The sequence below is a fragment of the Varroa jacobsoni genome, unplaced genomic scaffold (genome assembly GCF_002532875.2).
Source record: "Varroa jacobsoni isolate VJ856 unplaced genomic scaffold, vjacob_1.0 scaffold_710, whole genome shotgun sequence".
Classification (NCBI taxonomy): domain Eukaryota; kingdom Metazoa; phylum Arthropoda; class Arachnida; order Mesostigmata; family Varroidae; genus Varroa; species Varroa jacobsoni.
The window spans coordinates 55180-70739 of NW_019213612.1; the positions used below are offsets into that span (position 1 = coordinate 55180).

General features: G+C 39.6%; 2 protein-coding genes across 2 annotated transcripts; both read right to left on the minus strand.

Moving 5' to 3' along the window:
* Positions 1-172: 172 nt before the first annotated feature.
* On the minus strand, positions 173-13190 carry LOC111262867 (DNA polymerase theta). The gene is made up of 22 exons (XM_022837462.2): positions 12986-13190; positions 12464-12714; positions 11907-12081; positions 10230-10499; positions 9831-9969; positions 9447-9596; positions 8991-9142; positions 8596-8784; positions 8145-8309; positions 7761-7901; positions 7298-7472; positions 6936-7072; positions 6586-6695; positions 5758-6484; positions 5136-5520; positions 4396-5020; positions 3913-4062; positions 3198-3522; positions 1968-3033; positions 1382-1639; positions 914-981; positions 173-704 (listed from the first exon to the last, which is right to left on the minus strand). Exons 1-22 carry the CDS (start codon positions 13073-13075, stop codon positions 564-566), a joined length of 5889 nt encoding a protein of 1962 aa, XP_022693197.1. The 5' UTR covers positions 13076-13190; the 3' UTR covers positions 173-563.
* A 71-nt stretch (positions 13191-13261) lies between these two features.
* Positions 13262-14795, minus strand: LOC147753142 (uncharacterized). Its single transcript, XM_086969350.1, has 2 exons — positions 14497-14795; positions 13262-13764 (listed from the first exon to the last, which is right to left on the minus strand). The coding sequence occupies exons 1-2, from the start codon at positions 14525-14527 to the stop codon at positions 13604-13606; spliced, it is 192 nt and encodes a 63-aa protein (XP_086825476.1). The 5' UTR covers positions 14528-14795; the 3' UTR covers positions 13262-13603.
* Positions 14796-15560: the final 765 nt, after the last annotated feature.

A 15560-nucleotide genomic window follows, 5' to 3' on the forward strand; every position in this document is an offset into this window, starting at 1 on the left:
TTGAATTGGAGTTTAAATGCGCGAAAGTACTGAAAGAGCAACTAGAGGATTGTATAGGGAGTATTATTTGTTTTCTCCAAGGAACTGCTTGTAGAATTGCTTGTGGTCAGTCAGGGAAAAACATCGACAAATATATAGAAGGCTAAGTTTAAATAACCAAATAGAACGCTAATTGTAACTGGGTCCACGAGACAAAAGTCGCACTATCGACTTTATTGCTAGTATTTGCTATATACACATGCATATGTAGAATAAGCAACTTTTCGAACAGTTAGCCAATTTCTCTGTTCAATATACTATACCATCACTGTAGCATTTGATACGGAACTTGAAGCTTGACTCAGACAAATGTAGCAGACAATTGTCGTCATTATATATTCGTTCGCACAATATTCGTTGTTGTCAAGACCAACAACGGAACATTTAAAACCGTAAGAAAAGAAAGTGTTGATAAACTTAACCCTCAAATATTAGCAGTATAACGATATAATTCCATTGTCATTGATAGCGCTTTTGGTTTCGTTCTGGCGTGGACCATTGTCACATCTGACTTCCCATCCATTTTACAAGGCTTCGAAAGGGGTAACACTCGACCAATGAGGGCCCGTTTTTAACTTGACCACAAGCGGTACCCGCAAGGATACAGCTTGTTCCATTTTTAAACGAATCAGTTGTGATACTGCGGGCAGAATGGATTCATGAACCTGAAATGGGTACGATTGAGGATACTAGGTAAAAGCCGCATGCATATGCCAACATAGCCACCGTCCTTTAATAACATTACAAAAACATGATGCTCAAAGCCGCATTATTGAAGCAAAAACAGCCACCGTAAATCATGGGTGTGTAACACATCCACGGCAACGAGAATGAATGTGCAGATTGTTACAAATAGGCAGATGTATTTTCTCACCTCAAATATTATTTCATCATGTAACTGCATAACGATGAACGCTCCTCGGATCGGTATGCGCGTTGATGCTATAACAGAAAGAGTAAATTAACATAAATGATACAAACGTCACACATTAACGCGTCATCAAATGAGAAAAAATATAATAGCAGTTGTCAGTTTTTAACATCTTACACACATGTTCACCGTGAGTGCGGCACGACGACGCTTTTACCGAAAAGTTAACCCCAGAAGGAGTGATTCCATTACCGATTCCATTACGTCAGGCATTTCCAGAATTTCGCTTGAGGGATATCTTGTGGCTTAGAACTTTATCAGGTCATTATAAATTCATTTAGTAGAAACAGTACAGCACTGCACTCCTGACTACGCTATCGGCAGCCAGTAACATAGGACTCAACATTAAGAAATGAGCAAATAACTAATCATACATGTGAACATGACATAAAAGAGGTGAAGCATGCTCACCTCCGTACGATCTATGGGGCTTCGATGACTCGGGAAATCTTCTTGTAAGTTCCGTGTCAATTTCGATAAGGCAGTTTTTAAGTAGGTCAGCTGCTGAACCCTGAACTGTGGAATTAACAGCCTGTCGTTCTGCCTTTGCCCTCAAATGGGCCTTCGGAGATTTAATATGGGGCAGATAACGTCTTCGACCTAACATTGTCTCAATGTAGCCTAATTGACGGCAATTTGATATCACTTCTGATGTAAATTTTTGAATGCCTGTAAAGTAGTTTGTTTTGCTTACAAGATTCCATATAAAGAACTAACGAAAATGCATAATATCTAAGTTTGATAAACAGGTATATATAGTTCTTTCGATTAAGGAACAGTGCTATATTTTTATTTGAATAGACATTTAGAGCGAGTGTTGACATTTTTCATATTCGCATTTGTTTAGAGCCAAGCAATGATTTATTTCTATATCAATAGGAAGTTTAGGTTTAGAAATGGACGAAACCCTCTGATTAACTCAGCCACTGTAGTAAAAGTAATTTAAAAAACCAATTTAAAAAATCAAATACACAAAAATAATGAAATACATCCTTACCTGGAAAGGTGCCATGAAAATTTTTTAGGAAGATCTCGCCTTCCTCCTCCGTAACCCCTAAATCCTCCGATAGGCTCTTAACGCCCTTCCCGTATATGATTCCATAACACAGTTCTTTAGCTTGTTGTCGCTGTCTACTGGACACCTGATCTGGTTGCAAGCGTTTCCACCGGGCAGCCACATGCACAAATACGTCATTTTCCGGGTCACTGAACATTTGACACAAAACGGTATCACCGGAGAGATGCGCCAAAAGACGCAACTCAAGTTGCGAAAAATCCGCGCTTAAGATAATGCCTTCGGGCATAGGAATAAAGCCCCTCCGAATCAGAATTTCTTCACCGGCCGAATTAAAATTTCTAGCCATTGACTGTAAATTTGGCTCATTCAAGGCCATTCGACCTGTTGCGGTGTATGGGGATGAACTTGTATATATGCGGTGCTGACCAAGGCCGCTGTGATACACCTTGGCACGTAAAACCGGAAACATGTCCTTCGTAAGAATCGAAGCAATCTTTCGTGCGTCGACAATCCACTGTGGGAGCGGGTCCTCTTCAGCAAGTTTAAGGAGAATTGTTTTAGAAGACAGCTTTAGTTTGTTGGGAGGTTCACGACCAGTAATGATTTTATGCTTGACCAGCTTATCTTTAAAGAGAGAATAAATGACCCGGCTTACTTCAACGGATGAGGTCGTTTTAAATATTCGCTGCGCTTTCGAGATCATTTTGGTCTCTAGTTGAAACTGTAACTGGCGCATTGCATTAATTTGGGCTTCGCACGTTTTGTCATCATAGCCAAAACCATTCAAGTCTATTTTCGCTAGCACAACACAGACACGCATCTCCTTTCTAAATATTGTTGGCATTATGTGTAGGACATTGAAACGATCAATAACCCCACGCAATATACCTAAATGTGCACAACTTTCGATGCATGACCGGGGCACATCGGGGTGTTTGTTTTTAATTTTGTCTAATAACAATGGACAGTACTGACAGATGAGCGTTTCCAACGACGGACATGAGCACGTTGATGAATCTAAGAGCCAATGCGCGATTCCAGCATCCTGAAATAGTTAATAGCGGAACAAAAAAAATGATATAAATGTGAACTCTTTGATAGTGCAAACATAGCGGGTGCATTTTCACAAGAGCTGACTAATGCTGTAGCAATAGAAACTATGGTAATTATTGATTTATATACGAAATCAAACGCGATCTATCAGCATACCTCAAATTGAACTGCATCGTTGTCAGGTATAACACCTAAAGTAGCGATGATAACTTTCAGTTGGTCCAGGCAGTCAAGCAATCCTACTGTATAGACGGAAGGAGGTTGGAATAGTTTCTTTAACAGTGTTGCATGTTCATCATATCTATTCTTCAACGTGTAGAAGATACCTTCTGATGAATTCACAGCTACACAAAATCCTATAATTCGCTTATTGCCAAAAACAAGACTTTCATTCTCTATATCCAAAGGTCTATTGTCAAGCATCGCCGGTCCGATCCGAGCGGATGAGGGTGCGGCTTCAGTTTCGAGGGACAGTGCGCATCTGCCGAGATGAACAAAGAATATTTTTAGTTTTTCTTTTGTTTCTTACAGGCACGAAAGCTTTCTAGTCCCAGCACTAGACAATACGAGAATTGATTCAAATAATGTGCATACAGATATTACGTGCAATCGTGTCCGTATAAGGTGTTTTGGTTACCTGGGCTGACCTGACTTAATCGAAATTGTTAATAAATTAGTACCAGTAATGAATATGCATGCACAAGGGTAAATAAAGAAAAAAATCACATGCGGAAGTTACAAGATTGGCAGGTACTTTATAAGTAGCCATAAATATTCAATGACCGAACAGGTTTCCATACCTATTTGGGTCATTCTTAAATGTCATCGTATGGTTAGCGTATTCAACCAACAACAAAACTGCACTACTAACCGTCTCCCCGCCGCTTCGATGCGCTGAAAGAGGTCTTTTTCCGGAAGATCTCGTAAGCAGTGGATTCCCGCCCTGGTCAGTGTAGGACTGGAAATGTCTGGCAAGGAATTCAGTGTCAACGAAGATGATGAGGATGAGGGTAGATAAAGACTGAAAAATTACCGAAAATTCATTAATGTAATCACTTAACATGAACAGTACCACAAAGTCGAAAATGTTAAAAATATTGTTAAATAAAGGAAATGTCTATTAACATATTACCCTTTGGAAAACAAGCTGTCGAAACACATTACTGTTTAAGATTCTCCTAAAGGCCATAGTACCCTCTTAACATAGATTCTCTTAAAGAGCATAGTACCCTCTTAACAGTGACCCCTCTCTGTCACTGTTAAGTCTAAAGACTAATCAAGGACAGACTGCTTTTAAGATCTGTGTTACCATTGTATCAGAGAATTCGCTCGAACTTGATTAGTTCGTACTCACTCAAGTGACGGCTGGTCGTCGTCGGAAATCTCATGACGTATTTGCGGTTTCGTCGGTTGGTCGTCGTCAAAGATCTTATGGTTTATTTGCGATTCCGCGGGTTGTTCAACCGGCGCATTTTCACCATCCGAAAACAAATCGCTGTCCGTGTCCTCAATACAAGCTGAGTTTGTTTTCGAACAGGCTGGAAATGTCGAAACTATGGCCAACGTATCAATGGGGTCAACCTTAGGTGGGAGTGGCGCCGAAGCAGTTGTGACCGAAACAGCGTCTTTGTTCGAAACCACGGCGCCCTGACATGTGAGCACACAATCAAAGATCAGATCACTGTCGTTCTCGTATGGGCTAGTTCGAGATTGCTGACCGTGTGTCAGCGCCGTCTTTGCGTTTTGCGTGATGTTTTTCATTTGACTACTATTGAAGAACGCCATCGAATCGTCAGAGGTGGAACGACGTTCCTGGTTGAAGGCTTCTTCCAGGCTGCGGCTTGAATTGGGCCTTGCCTTCTTCCCGTTGGGGGAAACATCTTCATCTGGCCTACGTTTTACCGATGCTCGCAAGCCCATTCGGAATTGTTCATTTTCCGCTTCTAACATTTTAAGTTTGGTTGGTGTCACCCGCACATCTGCAGACAAAATTTTGGTAAGTTTCACTAAAATAATAATACACAACAAAACGTCGGTACCTAAATCCTTTTGAAATAAATTATATTGTGGTATAAACCACTTTTTGACACTTACTTGCCCCCGAGTTCACTAGAGGTTCTATCCGAGAATCCGTTCTAGGGCTGATAGGGCTAGTGATGGTGTGATCTGCCGCAATCGACATACTAGCGGGCTGTGTATTAATATCGTCGAAAAGCGAGCTATCACCAGTATCAGCTGATGTGCGCTTTTCAGCGGTTTTTGAATTTTCATCGTGCTTCTTTTCTTGGGTCTTCACTCCGTCAAAGATTGAGTCTCCCTCGATATCTTGACGTTCACTGTCACCAGCATCTAGTTGCGGTGTTACGCTTCGGTTGAAAATGCATTGCTCCGATTCCGGTCTAGCCGGCGATTCGAATTCGTTGGTACAATTAGGGCGTTTCGTTCTTGATGTAGTTGCCAAGGCAGTAAATGACTTTTGCTTGAAATAATAATACTGTTTTTAAGCTATGACTGCTATATTAGGTAAGTTATTCGATATTATTGTCATTTATGAACCAATAAGTTGATGCTATGTAACATAATTTTTACACGCGTGAACACACGAGTTTTTATTCTCACGTACATTTTTCAAAATACATTAGAAATTAAGAAAAGACTTTTCATAAAAATACGGTAAAAGAGAGTTTCGGGTTAAAGGATAGGCTAGGATACTAACCAAATGTTCTTTGTCTTTTGAGGGACATTTATTTGGAGTGGAATAGTGTTGCACTCCCTTGTGAAAGGAGTTCTCTTCCGTAATTCTTGACGAATTCAAGGACATCGGGTTCACAGAACTTCTATCCGATATGTGATCGCCGTCTGAAGGAGTTATCTTTGCAAGAGCATTGCGTTTATCTCGGTGAGGTTTATTTTTTGAATTCTCTATCAAAGTTTTGCTTTCGTTTTTAGTGATAGCAAGATCATGATCAGTGCTAGTAGCATTTGACTGAATACGCACTGCTTTCGAAATAGGCACAAGGTCAGACACCGTTTGAACCTCTGCCAATGTATCTTCGCACCCTACACAGCTCGCATGTTGATACGTCACAACGGCATTCTTTTGACCTTGCATGAGCGACAGTTCGTATTCTTGATTCTCTACAGCATTACTCTCAACTGGATCGACTTCATCCCTAATTGGATTTTGTTCGACCGACATGTTCCTAGATGTATCTTTTTCAATTTCGACATGCTGCTCACTCGTATTCTCACGTCGGTTTCCTTTTGTTTCTTTTTGCTGACTAAATGCCTGTTCCTTTTTATCGAAGTCTACTTTGATTCCAAGCCAATCATGCAAAGTTTTTCTAGCTTCATCAATTAACAATTTGGCTGCCTCGCGTTCTGTGACGCCGTCAAAACCGTTGAGATAGATCCAACGAACATCTGCTGAAGATTCCCCTTCTCTAATAATATTAACAGAAAAAAAAACATTTCGTACGGAGCTTAGGCAGTGTAATTATTTGAAACTAAATAGAAATATTTTCAGTTATAAAGAAACACTTACTTGACTTCGTAAGCACGAGCGGCTCGAAAAGCAGCCTCTACCTCATATAGTTGTGCTTTAGCTAACTCAGGAAGCGCAATGAAGCCTGCATTAAAAAGGATTCTGGCAGCCTGCAATTAAAGAACATTTCGAAGGTTTTTTTTGTGATTATTCCGAATTCTAATTCACTTATCATACCCAGAAGCCTTTATCTAATATCATGGTATGAAACACATTCAGGTTAAACAGAATAACACACATGATTAAACGAATAGGCTGGACAATTATTATGACCTCATGACAACAACAATCAGTATAAACAATAATCTCATCCTATATTTGTACATAGAAAGGTTCTAAGAGGCACTCACTTGTGCGGTCATAGGAACAAGCTGCAGAAGCTCACATAGCTCTTGCCGAACTCCGAAGTGGAGTCTTTTCTGAAACTGACCAATGAGTAGCTCAAGGTTGTGCCATCCTAGTCGTTTGCAGAAAATCGCCATCATACCTACAGTACCCGCACGGAACTAAATTAGCATTGTCCTACAAAGTGTAGTAAGTTTAAGTAAGAAGATCAACGTATTGAAAATTTCTCTAATTCACTGTAGCTTTTCTGTAATATAAACAGAATTTTGCTATCAGGAACCTACGTTTATTCTTATATGGATTGCATTATTCTTAGAAACAGCCAATTGAGGAACTGATTATGCCCTACCATATCCCTTCCACAAACCTGCAAAAGTGGCCGAACTCTGCTGAAGATTTTGCAGCATTCCTTTTTGTAGTCCAAATTTTGTTGACACCTCAGAAAGGGGAACTTCCTGAACCAGTTCATTAAGGGCTAAAGCCACGTAAAAACGCCGATGCAGAGAGTCTTTCATCTCCTTATCGCTCTTCGTAGCCGCTCCCTGAATCGGAATTAATGATCAAAGTTTTTAATAGCATATAAAACCTTCATAATGCACTCTTTTTTTCTGTCCAGGTTTCGAGTCCAGTATTGCATTTGCATGAAAGATCATCTTAGGCGGATAATTACTGCGACTGAAGCGGTAACAAACACTGATAGGTTCAATGGCAAAACAGGAAAAAGTGAACGAATTTTAGCATTAACATAATACTCATGACGGACACCACCTAGTGAGGCCGAAAAGCACATTCAGTTGACAGTCATTCTATCGTTCGTAAATTCTACGTACCCTTATGCATTTGTAGACAAATCCGAGATCGAAACCTATCAATTCAGCTACTCGACGCCGATCTTCAGTTAGTGCGTCATAGAATTCACTTAGAGTACTGTAGTCAATCGTCGCTTGCTCACTAATAAAGTAAGGTGTTACCTAAAAGAGAAAAGATATAGAAAGAAACTGTATGAAATGTTTGCGGAGAAACAAGCGCATAGGGAGGCGTGATGTGATACCTTTATATTTGTCTAAATGGTTGACTTACTCAGTTAAATAACAAAATATTGCTTAATATGTAGTAACAATAATAGTAATAACGATAAGCTATATAAAACGCCATGGTCACTGAATACTACAGATTAAGAAATACTTATATCACATTATAAACCTCCAACTTACTTCGTATATTATGTGTAGATCATTTTCAAGAACAAAGCTTTGCCGTGATTTTCCAAGCTCCCTAAGAATGAGTAAAGCTTGATCAGGCGAGAGACTGCTCGCCAAAACGGCTGCCGCCAATTTAGTCGGTGTTACTGCCTGGACACCATTTTCTTCAGGTGAAACCTATGGACATAAATCGCAAGTGATCTCTAATATTTTAAACAACATGACAAATTATCTATGTAGCATACATTGTCATTGTATACGAGTGGAACAACGTCGTTTACAACTTTACCCAAAGTTCGATGAATTCATGAATAGGAAATTACTTTCCCAAATGCTTGACCGGCACAACACAGAGATTATATGTGATGCAAGACGATTGGCAGCATCGGTAAATAGCTCGTTTTATTACTCGCTGTGGACGCAAAGTTTATTACAGAAAAACCATGTTTCTCTTGCTACCAACCTTAATGAAGTCGTTCTTAACGAGATAGTCGATGCAAGCATTTGTAGTTGAATGAGCCGCACTTTCGCCTTTGATTATCGCTAAGTCGTCACTAGTTAAAACCTTAGCCTGTGCGCACTCATTGAGGAACGTGCATTTAATATACTTCTCTATGTCCCGTAGCGTCTTCGCCACGCCTGAAGCGACAATCTGCAGAAAAAAAAAAGCATTTCAATCGTTGAAGAGAGGCTGTCTATAATACGTGCATTTGACACAATAAATTATCATAGAGTTTAGGTAAATTCATTGATATTTGCTGTGAACTTTCAAAGCGATTTCGACTAATATAGAAAAGTTTTTTTTAACCAACTCGTTTTTATGCGTATACAAACGATTCAATGGTAGTTGCATAATACCTCAAGGATGGCCCGTTTGAGAGCACCTGACACTGACCCATGCGCTGCCAAACAACTTCGAACGGGCGCTAAGTTCATAGTGGCTAATTTCATTGCCTGAGCGCGCTCTTGATCCTTACAAACTAAAATCGACTCTCCACGATCATCAATACCTGTCGACCAATCAGCAAAATTATTGAGCCGCCCATAAAATGCGTGAACTGTCTTCCAAAATTAAATTATACTAGCTAACTATACGATACGCTTTTTAAGCATACAGGTGTACGCCGCTAAAGTTTGTCAATCGTCTAAATATATGCATAAACAAACATATAATAGAATATAACAAATACCGCATCCATATTATCCAACCTGCATTGGAGTTTTCGTAGTACTACGACAAAGAAGCTCAGTGGATGTCTTCACAAATTTTAGCCACAGGCGATCAATCGGACTGACTAGGGCCTATGAGTATACCTTTCCGACCTGCGCGGCCGATCATCTGCTTATATGTGAGGACATCGAGCAGTTGACGGCCGAACATCGGCGTCCTGATAACAACACGCCGCGCAGGCAAATTCACTCCAGAGGAAAGCGTTGATGTTGCTGTCAACACGTTGAGAATACCTGTGTACAGTGAATGTACTAGGTTATATAAACTGGTAACTTGTCAGATGGACTTTATCATACTTTAGCCATTTCATCAATATATTTATACCAATAAATTATAAACAAAAGAAAGCAAGATAGGCTTCGTATAGATTGACGTTGACGAGGCGACCACTGTAAGCATTCGACACAGCTAGAAATCTGCCGTTCGTCAAGAGGGTAAGTTAGCTGAACGCTTGAATTGATCCATACCAGCCTTAAATGCGTTTTCGATGATGTCCCGCTCATCGTACGTGAGGCCTGCGTGGTGGAACGCCACTCCATAAGGAATCGTTTTCTTTAAAACTTGGTCGAGTCCTGCTGGTGTTTGTTGCAACTTTTCAAGAACTTCCTAACAAGCAGAAAAAAAAAGTGAATTTCAATCATATGAGTGTAGCACACTCTCTATGTTTCCGACTTTACATCCGTTAGGCGTTTCGCCAGACGGCTGGCTCTTGCCAGCACGAAACGGACCATACGTTTATGCTCGGGTTCGAACCTAGACGGCAACGTGTCCCACGCGTAGCATACTAAAGGATTTGTTCTATAGTAGAGACAATAAAACTTGTCGACATTATCAACTAAGAGACACGCGTTAAAAACAAAACGTACCTGTATCTCATTGCGCTTATTAACTGCTCGTAAATCAGCGCCCAGTTGAAGCAATTCGGGATCAACCTTATTTGGCTCTGACGGGGGCTTTCCGACTGCTAGGAAGGCCCGGGCAATCTGTTGGCTCATTGTCTCGCACCATACTTTTGTCGGCAGAAATACGATAACACCAAAGCCTTGAGACACCGTGTGAATCACCAGACTGAGACAACCATCGAAATCATCGACCGACGATGGTAGGGCGCATCGGAGAATCGGAATCTCAGCCGTCTGTATTTAAATGAGACCCAAAAAGGAATCATAATAGAAAGCAAGTGCTGGGCAGCCCTGTCAACAATAATCACAGCAACAACAACGGGATTTCTTTATCCAAGCAAAAGGCCTTAGGGAAACTGATTGCATGTGTGAGTCAAAAATACAATGTCGAAAAGCCTTTGCTCAGTGATATACGCCAATTTACAATTGTAACGATGTGAGTCCTCACTAGATGTGTATGAGCTATAAAGATAAATTGTCTTTTTCTAGTAGCTATAATAACATTTTATATTGGGTTGCCGTTTCCTTAGCTAGATGGCATTAAAGTCACATATCTCGGGTAATATGACATCACCTCAAGCGGCGTTAATGTCACTGGTAAGTTAGAATTTAAAATTGGTAGATATACTGACACCATTGGAATGGTTCTGTTCGGACCTAAAATGAAGCGTCTTGAATATGAGCGACATTTACGCAAAGATAAACTATATTTTACCGCTCTATCGTAATGGAGGCAAAAACTCTGCCCAGAACTATAAAAATGTGTCTTCTTTATGGTCAAGATAGAGAGATCTGAAGAAACAGCCTAAAAAGAGGTTGCGTTCGTTCTGAAAATTGCGATGTGCTTTTTGTAGGAGCGATCGATAAGTAGATCAACTCATCGCGAACGTTAAGCAAGACCATGCCTAAGTTGCAACATCGCTAATCAACTAAATATCTACGACTAAACAGTTATAAATCATTTATGGAAAGCTAAATACAAAACAAGTTCAACGTTTGGGTGCTACACGGGTGACGCAAAATAATTTACTCCACCGTAATTTTATATGTGAAACTCTACAAATCGAACCAGGCGGCGACATCGAGCTATTTCTAAAACAGTTGATCACGAGTGATGAAGAATAGATTACATAGAACAACGATCTGCAAATAGAGAAGAGATAAAGTAAATGTACCCTATAATCTATGGCAAAGCCGGCACTGACACTAAAGAAAATGATGCTGTATGGGACTAAAAAGACGTCACGCATTACTAGTTACTGCTGCCTAACAAAACAACAAATCTGGACTTTTACTATCAACAACTAATAATATTAGCTATTGAAAAAAAAAAACTAGATCGGAACTAAAGAACAGAAAAGGCGTCATCTACTGTCATCATGGTGCCAAACCGCATACATCTTTAGCTACCCAGCAAAAATGAAGACAACTTGGGTCTTGCACCATTAAACTATCACCTGTCTCGGTCTCTGTAGAACTTCTTCAATAGTCTTTAATGAAAGGATGTAAAAATCACTTGTCACAATTTTTCGCACAGAGGTCAAGCTCTGCAGTGATAGGAAAATTACAGAAGATCATCGATAAAAATAGCACATGTTTAATTTATAAAATATTTGCTTAAATTCTTCGTCTAGCTGCTACCTTTCCAGTGCCGATATCCACCGGGAGTTCGTTGCCTATTTTAACGCATTCAGTTAGTGGCACAGGCCGATAGTCTGTTCGATAAAGCGACGCGTCCAGCCAGTTAGCAACAAGGTCCAAATTAGGCAGTGTCGCACTCATTCCAATTAGCTGTATACTACTGGACGAACTATGCCTAAAAGTATATAATTAAATAAAAGAATCAATAATTGTTATTTACTACACATAGGCCAGATAATAATAAGTATAATATCGGTCACCGAACAGCCCAATTAAGACAAAAAATAATGATTTTTTACGGTCAACGCTGGCCCGATGACATTATTGACTGACCTGAACGGCACAACTTTAAGCTATCAGAATGGAAGACGGTGTGAAATTATTAGCTTGATTAACCGACCAAAGCATGGCCAATACATACCATATTAACTTGAAGAATACCCCCAACATATTTAAAAAAACAGCAAAGATATATGTCTATAGCTATATTCAACAGTGGTTTATTAGATTAGCGAGCAACAAGATGGCTTCATTATGACATGAACATGCATCGATACCTTTGAAAGTACAACAACTTGGTGAAAAGCAGTTCGAGGAGATAGCCCCTTTGCGGTTCGCCCAACATGTGCAATTCATCAACGACGACACAACATAGTAAATCAAGCGAATCTTCCTCCAGCAGTTTGTTCACAAGAGCATTCGATTTTTCGATCGTACAAACCGCGATATCGATGGATTGGAATCCCCCCATGGGAAAATAACTTCCCATGTACCCGCCGACCCGTAAACCGCCCGTAGAGAACAGGTTCTGTAATTATGATTTACATATTTCACGTGAAGTGAGACATTAAGGTTGAAGAGTTTCTTTTGTCGGATTGCAAGAATGCTTCCACGAGGTTAAGTCATGACGAAAAATCTCGTGAGAAGACCTTGCCAGACAAACGGACTCAAATTGCGAAGTGAACGAACCTCATTGAAAAGTTCAAACGACACACAGGCTACATTCGGACGACTTTATTTTAAAATATAAAGTTAAGTTATCCAGGTTAGCGATCAGATTTTAGCCTTCGTGGACTCACCTGAAAGTGAAGCATTTTCTCTCTCGTAACAGACACGAACGGCAGGATCATAATGGCTTTCTTGCGAGTTTCAAGGACCCGCTTCAACATCAAGAGCTCCGCTACCAGCGTTTTACCTGCACTAGTGGGTGCTGAATAGACTAGATTTTTCCCTAATAATGTGGCGTCGAACGCAAGGGAAACCGGTGTTAGTTCGAACGCATCTCTAGAAATATCTTACGATCATTCTCCTATTTTGTTTTTTCAATAGACACTTTACTAACAACAACATGAAAATTTCGGTGCGAGTCAGCGTTATATTCATTTCATTTTTTATTATGTACTTATCACGACACCAAGTTTGATCCACATACAAGACAGTATGAAATTGATATCTGTTTATAAACCGTTATCTCGCCGGTTAGTTGTTAAACGGTAGTTTTGTGCTAATTTTGACAAGCTTAACCTATTCTGGTCAATATTGTCATCAGCTGTTCCCGCCCATTTCGGAAAAGTTTATATTTGAGAATTATTTGGTTTTCAAACTCTACAGCATAGACATACAGTCGTCTTCTAAAAAAACAAATACTTTTCCCATAGTAAAAGCAAAAAGGCCGCGGACCAAGTCTACGAGTTCAACTAGTGGATACTAATTATACCCTGAAGAACTCCTTTGGCAAGCAGACATTGAACCTGCCACGGAAACATGCGTTCCACTCCCTTCTCGCGATAATTGTCCACGATTGCTGACGGAAGGCCCCATTGCGAGATGTCTTCCAACTGTAGAAATTCCTGCGATCCTGTAATACAATATTATACTACGTTAACTAAAACCAACATTCAGCAAGATGCAGGTAGTGCTAAGTAAATTCCCGCTGATCAGTTGTGTGAAGTTCTTTAAGTTGTCTGAGAGAATCTAAATACAGTACTCTAGTATGAGAGTATTGTTAGTAAGTAGTAAGTATTTGAGACCAAGGTTAGAAATAAAAGATCAAAGGCGAATCGGTTACTTTCTATCATCTCTAACAACGGAATAGCAGAGCTCGTCCATTGAAAATCGTGATTGCTGTTTTAACTATTTACAAGTTAATTGTTATCCTAAACTGCAGAGACAATCGTAAATTCTATAAAAAGTACGTTGAGAGTTTAAATAAAAGAGTCGCGAAACATATCATAGAGGCAATAAATGCTCAGGAATCTGTTTGGCTTGCTTCATAAGTAACTCCAATTCAAAATTTAAATGGCGGCATATTGCAACCGTAATGAATAGCGGTATATTTAAAACGTCAGATTACGAACCAGGTTGATAGAAATTATAAAAAATATTATGGAAACTCGAAAAGGGTAAACTAATTAAGACATAATGATAATCGGCTCTGTATTGATATGTATCCGATTGAAAATTGTACAACCTGCAGCAAAATTCTTCTTGTCATTTTCGATGTATTCAATAGAGGATCGGACCAGGTTCGTTTTCAAATAATGTTATTTCACAGTAAAAAGCTATTATAGCATGGATCGGACCAACTTACCCAGCTGAGAAAGCGTCTTCAGGCTAGCCATAGTACATTTGAGGTAGTGCTAACGTTTACGTTGTAGCTATGAATTGGTCATCTTGTGTTGCACAAAAGTGATAATTCGAGACGGTACGCCATATCGTCAAATACACAAAGTGGTCGTTTTCGGAGTGAACCAAAATGAGGATTCTACTTATTTTACGTATACATTTAACTAAATAACGATATTGTATTTCCTACAGCTTGATTGCCATAGAACTCTGAGCTGCAGGTAGGCACCCCTTCAGCTGATCAGTGCATGCCCGCCACTAAGTGATCATCGGTCTAAAACAACACATCCAGCCACAGGGAGGTCATTAAGCTGCTCCGTCCGGGCGACCTACCACTGATTTACAGAACTAACATTGAGGCTCATTTGAGGCAAGGTTAAAAGAAAAACGTTACATGAACCAAGACACCACATAAGTGGTTAGGATCTAATGTTTCGCTACTTGCAAGCTGAATCACAGTGTACTTGAACTAGAAAAGGAGTTTTCGAACACTAGAACATACTTAAACATAAACATTAGGACTATAGTCAGCCATGTTTATCATTATGGAAGGAAATTGTCCGGAACAATAAGCCTGTGACTCGATTTTATCTCTAAAGATTACTAGCTGCTAAATTATATATAATCAGTTTTTATCCGATCTTTATTTAATTTTTATAGTAAAATAATTGTTACATTTGCATTACTACGTTGTTCTTATAACTATAAATTATTTCTAAAATCAATTTTCAGCGAAGTCCACGAAGTCGCTAGTTTGAGTCATCCAAGCGGAACAAGTTATTAACTAGATTATTTCTGTTATATGTGGCCATTGTTATCGTTATAGAATTTAATGAGTATTTGAGCTTTAGGAACAAACAGTCTTTGAAGCTTTTAGCAAAAATTGTGGGCTTATCTGTTATATTAGCTAATAAAACAGCTGACCGAAACAATTCCTATTTATACAGCGGGACGTGAAGTACCACCCGGTTGCTTGGAACATAAATCATCGAAAACATTATGTATGTGATATAATATATAGATAATTGA

Coding starts and splice junctions, on each gene's coding strand:
- LOC111262867 (XM_022837462.2), bottom strand. CDS start 13,075: ATGTTGAAGCGGGTCCTTGAAACTCGCAAGAAAGCCATTATGATCCTG. Junction 12,082..12,463: donor AAGTTGTTGTACTTTCAAAG/GTATCGATGCAT, acceptor ATATACTTTTAG/GCATAGTTCGTCCAGTAGTA. Junction 5,521..5,757: donor CAAAAGACAAAGAACATTTG/GTTAGTATCCTA, acceptor TATTATTTCAAG/CAAAAGTCATTTACTGCCTT.
- LOC147753142 (XM_086969350.1), bottom strand. CDS start 14,527: ATGGCTAGCCTGAAGACGCTTTCTCAGCTGG. Junction 13,765..14,496: donor GAAGACGCTTTCTCAGCTGG/GTAAGTTGGTCC, acceptor ATTGTATTACAG/GATCGCAGGAATTTCTACAG.